A 9,017-nucleotide genomic window follows, 5' to 3' on the forward strand; every position below is an offset into this window, starting at 1 on the left:
TCAAGCTCCGCCTGCCGGTAGAGGGAGCAGAGCTGCGGCGCGACGCCGAGGAGGGAGCCGCGTCAAGCTCCGCCTGCCGCCACTCGCTCGACGCCGAGCCGCGCACTCGCCGCCGTCCCGCGGGCCCCCGCGCGCGCCGTGCTCCGCCTACTCCCTCCCGCGGCTGTGTTCCGCCCGCGCTCGCCGGCGCCGCGGCCACACAGAGCAAGGCGAGGCCGGCGGAGTGGGGGCCTTGCAGGCCCTCGCCACGCTCGCCTCGCCCGCCACTCACCGCCGTCCGCATCCTCGGCCAGGGGACCCGCCGCCGCCGCTCGCCAGCTGCCTCCGTTCAACCGCGCGGCTGCCGGGGCGCGTTCGCTGTGCTCTCGCCAGACCGCCGGGGCCGCGGCCGCGCCGCGCCACCCCTGCAGTTGAGTTGGGGAGGAGGCCCGCCAGCAGAACTCCCCTGCCCACGGGCCGCGGCGGTGCTCGCCCGCCCAAGGCCGCGGCGGCGCGGAGCTCCCCCGCCCGCGGGCTTCTGCTCCGCGCGCGATGGCCTTGGAGAGAGAGGTGGGGACGGGCAGGGAGCCAGGGAGGGCGGCGCCGCCGGGGAGAGAGAGCGGGGAAGAGAGAGAGAGCGGGGAAGAAAGAGAGAAACAAGAGAGAAAAAAATTAAGCTGACATGTGGGCCCACCACCACGTGGTGTCCACATCAGCAAAACCACTCACCAAAACCGTCCGATGGCTAAAAATGAACGGTTTTGAGAGTTGAGTGGTCAAGGATACCCGGTTTTGGAGTTCGATGGCCAAAACCAAACTCGGGCAATAGTTCGATGGCCAAAAATTGACTTTACCCTAAGAAATAAATGTTTGGAGTTCCTAAGTTAAAGAAGTTCGTTTGATATGAGGTGGCGTACTATAATAACTGGGTTCAGTGGTATGTGTATGATTCACCATTGTAATGCTTTTGCTTTGGTGCGTCATCTTGTTGAAAAGTAGACTTATAAGTTTAGTCTGACGATCAAGGAGGAGAATGTTAGTGTGAATAGATGTGAATGTGATCTGTCATCCTAAACTAATTGACAAAGCAGCCATTTTTGACCTTGATTGGAGGTCAAAAATCTCTAAAACACACTGAAGGGGGTGCCCCCAGTGTGCTGTGCTCAACTATTTAAGGGGATGAAACCCCAGGGCAGAAAAACGTCCTAGTGACTGCCCTAAGGCTCTGCCCACTACAACCCAATCATAAAGGCACAAGCAGCACTGGGAAAGTCTTCTCCCATGCGCGGTGACACCGGAGGAGGCTGTAATCGCGGCCGTCAGTGATGACGGCCACCGGTCCGGATCCGCGATTGCCGGCGCGGTCAGCTTCAGCTGCCCCAGTGCCTGGACAGCGACGGCGCCGGATTCACTTGCAGTTGCAGACATCCTGGCAGAACAGGAAAGCAACCTGCCAGAATGGTGTGGAACAGAACAGTGGTGCCTCCGAAGCTTGATGTGGAGTGGAACATGAACAATGAACGGTGGCGCTCATCGGTCAGTAACCTGAAGCTGAATTCCTTCAGATCAGATCAGGGATTGCATCCGTACAACATCTTTCGGTGTCCTTATTGTTTCCAGCGCGCTAAGCCACACGTTTACAACATCTAGCAACTCTACGCTATGCATCCACCACGACGACGCACGCCCACATTTACAAGATCATCATCACCAGCATCACACGCACGCACAAGAACACGAGAGGAAGAAGCAGATCGAAGCAAGCCGGAGGCGAGTTGATACATACAGACAGAGCTAGGAGAGGAGAAGGCTTGATTTTGATACGGTGGGTGTCCTCCTTCCCGTCAACGGCCGGCGGTCACGTCCGCGGGAACACGCCGAGCATCTTCCCCTTGCCGAGGCACTCGGCGAGCCTCTTGGCGCCGTCGACCTCGGCGGCCATCAGGCCCTGCAGGAACCCGCACGCGCCGGCGGCCACCATCTGCTTCCGGCACCGCCGGGACTGCGCCACGGCCAGCAGCACCGCCACGGGGAACCGCCGGTCCACGCCGCGGGCGCCGGCGGGGTCCAGGAGCCGCACCGCGCCCGCCACGCCGCGCTCGTCCCTCCGGAACAGCTTCCGGCACGCGCCCGAGGACGCCAGGAGCGCGGCCAGCGCGCGCGCCGCGGCGTCGCGCTCGGCCGCGGGCTTGGCCTCCAGCATCCACACCAGCCGCGGCACGGCGCCCTCCAGCTCGCGCCTCGACCCCCTGCCCCCGCCGGCGGCGTTGCCGCAGAGCTCGGCGAGCGCCAGCGCGGCCTCCGTGCGGGTCGCGGACCGGTCGCTGCCCAGCGCGGCGGCGACGTGCGCCGCGAAGCTGGCGGACGCGGCGATCTCGGCGATGTAGCGGAAGGAGGCCATGTTGCGGAGGAGCCCCAGCGCCGGCGCCAGGCCCGGCTCGTCGCCGCGGCTGGCATCGAGGAAGTCCCTGACGCAGGCGAGGGCGCCCTCCTGGAAGGCCTCCACCTTGAGCCGCTGGCCCTCGTCGCCGTCGCCGGCGGTGAGGTTCTGGAGGCACACGAGGGCCAGCTCCTGCGCGCGCGGGGTGCCGAGGGAGACCAGCTGCAGGAGCAGCGGCAGCGCGCCCTCGTCGCGGAACCACGGGAGGAGGTCCGGGAACGCGGCCAGGTTCCGGAGCACCCCGGCCGCTGCGGCCTGGGTGGCGGGCGTCCCGCCCGCGCACGCCGCGAGGAGCGCCGCCACCCCGCCGCGCGCCGCCACGGCGGCCGACGCGTCCCGCGAGGCCGCCGTCAGCGGGAGCAGCGCCGCGCACGCGTGCTCCGCGCCCGCGCCGCCGGACTCGAGCGCGCGGCAGAGGTGGGGCACCACGGCGCCGGGGTCCTCCGCCAGGAACCGGCACGCGGCGTCCGAGGACGCGAAGGCGGCCAGCACGGCGACGGCCCGCTCGCGGGAGGGAGGGAGGAGGTCGCCGGCGGCGGAGTCGAGCAGCGCCGCCACCGCGGAGACGGCCGCGGCGGCGGCGGGAGCCGGCAGCGCCGCCGCGGTGCCCGCCAGCTCCTCCAGCGCGGCGGCGCGGGACGCCGCGGAGCCCAGGCGGAGCCGGGAGATCAGCGCGTCCGCGTCCGCGGCGGATGCGGGTGGAGCCGGCGTGGCGAGGAGGCGCGCGTCGGCGGCGAGCTGCGACAGCGAGGCGGCGGAGGACGAGAGCAGCGAGACGGTGTGGAGGTGGCCGAGCCTCGGCGTGTCCGACGCGGCGGACAGCAGCGCGCCGAGCGCGGCGGCGAGGGGCGCGAGCAGCGGCGCGGCCGGCGGGAACGCGGGGCTGGCGAGGGCGGCCGACAGCGCGGCGAGCGAGGCGGAGAGGGACGGCCAGTGGCGGCGGAAGGCCGGGGCCGAGGCCGCCGCGGCGGGCACCGCCTCCAGCAGCCGGAGGCACTCCGCGAGGCCGGGGTCCCCGGACTCCTGCGGCGGCGGCATGGCGCGGCGCGCGGCGGGAGAGGAGGAGGAGCCGAGGGAAAAATCGGAAATTTTGGGGCCTTGGCGCGTGGAGGCGGAGCTGCGCTGAATCAGCGCGCCAACTACTCTCTCTCTCTCTCTACTAGTACGCGCTATTTTACTGGCCTGTCTCGTATGGGCTTTTTGGTAATTTGATTGATACTAGAACGTGTCGGTTTTTTTTTTTGGTAGGTTACTCTATGCCAGCCACTCTGTCAGTGTGAGCTCGGGTGCTTCCATGGACGGACTTGTGGACCTTGGAGGCGTTGATTCATCCGGAAACCCGGTCAGGGTTTCCCGGGAGCACATAAAGTTGATGTCCTGCTAAAACCTACTTGTGTCGACTCTTCAATCACCGGGTCATTATCGTTCGAATTACATGGGAGATGGCACCATTGTCGTTGTTTTTTCAGCAAGTGTCATAAGGATGTCAATAATACAGTTGATGCACAATATATAAGCCGAGACGATGCAAAACATGTAATGTCGATGTATTGAAGAGAGTGGACATTCTTGGTTGGGCGGTTTTGAAGTCGGAAGTGTCATTGCCTTGTTGGTTTAGGAAAATAATTGAAGTGTGTCTTTTTTTTTTTGGAAATAGGTTGTTGCAACATCGCTGTTTGACTACTTCTCGAATAAATGAGTGAAAAATAAATGGATCTATGGGCTTGTTTTCGACCACAACACAATTTTTCTTTGACTCTGACTCTTTTCTTTTCTTTCGTGCTCTGGATCCACGAAAGTATTGAAAAATGTAATTACATTTTTTTTGAGCTTATGCTTTACCAAAAAGGTTACACAACTTTTTTTTTCCCCAGAACCCAACATGGAAAGGTTCCCCAATTTTTGTTGTGATCTGTAAGGTCTTGTTGCACCCAAACATTGGCATCACCAAAAAGAAATGCAGAAATCGGGAAAGAAAACGTGTATGTCCTCCGAACTATTATCATACGTACTTTGCACTGTCACGGTGTGCTTCTAGTGACTCAGCTACTAATAATAGAGAAGCTTAATTGTCTGGCTACCAATAGAAAAAAAAAACTCTTTTTTTCTTAAATAAAATATACAATAATCCTGCCTAATACTGTACTAAATATTGCAAGCTGCACAGCTAGCTGCTCCTGTGGTACTGTCAGCTATGCAATGCATCCACTGTACTGTTGGTGCTGTGCGCTACAGTGTCCTGACACTGGAACCGGTCCTTCCATTTCCACCCACAGCTCTCTGTCCGTGGGCCCCGCCGGCATTAAAATATGGGGCCCACCCATCATCCGCAGGGAATAAATACGGAAAGATGGGGCCTGCAGCTGGGGAGACAGGAGAAGGTTTTTTTTTAATTCAAATCACTAACACGTTAGACAATATTGGGCAAATCGCCCAAAACAAGGTCCTTTACATAGTTTGGAACTTGGTTTATAAATACTTCAGAATCAGAAGACAACCCATAGCTCCATGAAAAGCTAAGCAATCAGCCACTTTATTACAGTTTCGATTACACACAGAGACAGTACAGCAGGAGAAATCGGCACACATAATGTCTCGTATCTGATACACCAAACCACCAATAGCACTCCGATCAACACAGCATGATTTCAGAGCACTTTACAGGAGAAGGTTGGAAGCTGGAAAGTTGGTGAGAGCACGGGAAGCCCAGCCGGAGCCGATCGCTGACCTGTAAAGATTCTTGCGACAACGCGTACACGGGATGATCTGCATGATCAGCATCAGCTGCCTGCAGCTAGGCAGATCATCAGGAACAGAAAGATTATTAGGGAGTTATATTATAGCAAAACACATTATTGTACACCCAGCATGCAACCCGGAATTCGTGTCTAGTGTATGGTATGATGGTATGATCTTGTAAATGTTTTTTTTTAAATACTGCTGGCTGATGGCTGGTGCTGATTTAATGTGAGAAAAAAATACTACTCCTGTCAACCGGCGGAACAGAGTTGTAAATTTCAGTGAGCCTACTGGCTACTGCCATGCCATATCATCTGGTCCTTTGTACTGGTCCCTACGAGTGCCACACAAGTGGAGACGGTAGGTCAGTAATTTATTTTGGGTACAAATTCCAAATGTAAAATTACATTTCCTTGAAATGGATGGTGTACGTGTGGACCATTGTTGTTTGTAGTGTCCATCTCACCATTTGATTAGGTTTTTCACTTTTTCCAAATGTAGTTGCATTGGGACCTTTTAAAAGCCACCAAAATTCTATATACCCCCTCGTGTTTTCTAGAAGCAAAAACAAAAAAGAAAAGAAAAGGAGAGATTGCTAACATTCATACGTAAGGAGTGAACCTCATCACTCACACCGGCCTTATTACTTGCTCTGCGCAATTTCAATTCGAAACGCAGAAATATATATCCAGCCGGCGAATATAATGAAAAGCTACTAGCCACGCGAGGCTGTTAATCAATTCTATTTCAAAAAAACAATCGATAACGGTTGCGATGGCGGCGCACGCCGTTGACTTTAGCCGCCTGTGTTGTTAAATTAACACGAACACTCACGATCAAGCAGTCGTCACGACGTCTGCGCTCAAAGCATGCACTGAGATTCTTTTGACACGGCCGGGCTTCGGTTGCATTGGACGGATCGAGGGACGGGGAGGTCAGTTGACCTGGAAATGGGAGACGTTTAACCTACCGTACGTGTGTACTTGTGCTGACCTGATCAACCAGCTATAGTTAACTTCAACTCCGCGGAGTGTGTCACTGATCGATGCTGATCGTACGTCTTGGGTTTAAGTTTGTCTTACGCTACTCAGCTCCGCTTCAAATTATAGGTCATATTTTAACATTTCCAGGTGTATATATTTACTCTATTTCTAAACATAAACGTATATGTAAGTGCATAGTAAAAAATATTTATCTAAAAAATCAAAACGATCTATAATTCTTGTTTAAATCAGCTGCCGAGGCAGCAGATGGGGATCAAAGGTCTTGCACGTTGGCTGGAACTGCCCGGTGTAAACTATGGAGTACTCTGACCTCTACGATGCACGCACAATCAGTGTCATGTGGCCAATGACCAATATTGAAGCTGCAGGGATTATATATGTTTGTTAGGTGAGCTTAACTATTTTGAATGCACCACATTTGACTCCACCGTAGTTTAACTTCTCTCGGCGATTTAGCCTTTAAAAAGATACTCTAGTAACTCACTCAGCTCGTTTTTGTAGGGTGCGATTTGATGCACGGTCCAAAATCGGTTTTTAACGTATAACTGTATAAGCTATTCTTTCTATGATGTTCTACTAATTGTTTCAAAATCGTAATTCTAGAATGTTGGTTTGGATACAAATCAGTAATATATGATGTATGATAACTAACACATTATTTGAGTACAATAATCTTTTATCAGTGATGGAGTTGGACCGTATAAGAATGCCTTATAAAGCGCCACGAGTGAAAACTACGAATCTAGAAAAGTAAAAATAACCTATAGGTTGAAACAGAGAGTACGGTGCTATGAATGAACAACAGCGTACGAGGTATTCTTACACGCGCTTTAGATTCCACCACGGAATTAATGGTACGTTCCAAAAGGAAAAAGGATGATACCGCAGCGCGTGGAAGCAAGATGAACAAAGCGCCACCGACCGAATTGAAGAGAGCAGCGAGCATGGACGGCGGATCCACGCCCATCTCCTCCGTCCGTACCATACGATCGACCAATGATCCAAGTTTTCCTGCTACTCGATCGATCCAGCAGACTAGCAGAGCCAAAGCTGGCACACCATCGGATTGTACGCGTACACGTCTACTGGCTACGCTACGGATACGGTCATACGGTGCTCCTAGCCGTAAGTTCCTATGTGATCATGCATACGCTTCTAGAAGGTAATAATTTCCATTTCACTGTCAGCGGCGTGCACGCTGACGTGTAGTAGGTCTGGTCATGGATGGTTGGAGTTCTTGCCCAGCGTACCACTCTGTTCGGCTGGCTGTGGCTGGTGGCTGGTACTGATTTATTATGAGAGAAAAGTATTGCTGGCTGGCTGGTGCTGATTTGGTGTGAGAGAAAAATACTGTTAGCTGGTTGCAGTGACACACTTCTTATATGAACACACGTACGCAAAACTCTGCCTCTATGAATACTATGGAATGGAAACAATAATTTAATTTACCCAAGATGGCATCGATGCAATAATTCTCAATTTAATTGCAGTTATATAGTTGAATGTTTGAGAATATCTAATATACTTTCCCGTTCTTAAATATATGACACTATTGACTTCTTACTCAAAGTTTGACCAATAAAATTAATTCAGTAAAGTAAAATAAGTACCACTAGATCAAATGTACTTAATTTTAGCCTGTAGATTTATGTATTTGTACAAATATTTATAAAAATAAAAAGTTAAACGGAAAAAGATAGCGGTGCCATATAATTTAATAGCGGAGATAGTATATCTTTATGAATATGTAAGAGTATTTTAACTCTTTAATGTCATATTGGTTGCATGTACACAACATACTACACACACACACACACACACACACATATATATATATATATATATATATATATACTAATGTTCAGCTATTAATATTTTTTAAAATACTGTTTGCAGAGGCTCATATACACGCACGCAGCCCTATCTCTACGAGTACCTTAGAGAGACTAAGCCACTAAAAAAATTAGTAGCGGCGGTTTAAAATCATGGAATAATCTAGAAAAATGCGAACACTTATGTCAAGTCTAGGACTCAAATCCCGGTGGGCAAGTTCCATCACAAGGAACCTTGCCAGCTGAGCTACTATATTTAATTCGCTGATTTAGCCATCAATATCTTTCTTATTTCTGAATATTTTCAGCAGTGTCACTTTTGTGAAGCGCGGGATACATGTGAATTATTCACTACTCAAAAGCAACGAGACTAAAAGGTTTTTGACTACCACAGTTTTGCTACTGATAATTACTAATGCCACTCATGCATCTACTACTAGTTCTAACACTATCCATGAATTAATTTCTTGGAAGATTCGTTTGACAAGGAGGAAGAAGGGTCACCAGTCTCTGTCCCTCCAATCGGAACCGACCTTACCTGTCTTAATCCTTGCAACATTATATGGAATCATGCTCAAGACGACTACGTGGTCAAAGCCTGCAGCTTACTGAGGAATGTTGAGTACTCTATCCTGCTTGTGATGAGTGAATTGTCAACCGTGCGGTATGATCATGCGCTTGGTCTTTGGATTGCAGGTACACGGGCGTCGAGTATCGACGGGGAGCTGCTGTGGAGGTGCTGTGGCCGATGGACCGTGCGGTGGACGGCGGTGAAGGGCAGCCGGGACCGGAGCTCGGACCGGGTGGCAGCTATGGCGTCCACTCCTGGATCATGGGCGCAAGCGGCGATGGAAGGCGGGTTTCTTGGTTTGTGACACAAAACCAAGGAGGCGGACGGCGGTTGAAGACGCCAAGTCGTGGAGGCATGGGCGTCGGTCTCGGGACTGACGGATGCGACGGGCGTCGACGGCGTCTAGGGCCTCGCTGCGGGCGAGGAGGTGATGGGCATCGGGCGGCGTCTAG

General features: G+C 52.9%; 1 protein-coding gene across 1 annotated transcript; it reads right to left on the reverse strand.

The window, feature by feature from the left end:
* Positions 1-1,512: 1,512 nt before the first annotated feature.
* Positions 1,513-4,152, reverse strand: LOC120644453. The gene has a single exon (XM_039921081.1). The coding sequence runs from the start codon at positions 3,455-3,457 to the stop codon at positions 1,838-1,840; it is 1,620 nt and encodes a 539-aa protein (XP_039777015.1). The 5' UTR covers positions 3,458-4,152; the 3' UTR covers positions 1,513-1,837.
* Between the last annotated feature and the right edge of the window lie 4,865 nt (positions 4,153-9,017).

The sequence above is a fragment of the Panicum virgatum genome, chromosome 8K, assembly GCF_016808335.1.
Source record: "Panicum virgatum strain AP13 chromosome 8K, P.virgatum_v5, whole genome shotgun sequence".
NCBI lineage: Eukaryota > Viridiplantae > Streptophyta > Magnoliopsida > Poales > Poaceae > Panicum > Panicum virgatum.

Coding starts and splice junctions, on each gene's coding strand:
- LOC120644453 (XM_039921081.1), bottom strand. CDS start 3,457: ATGCCGCCGCCGCAGGAGTCCGGGGACCCCGGCCTCGCGGAGTGCCTC.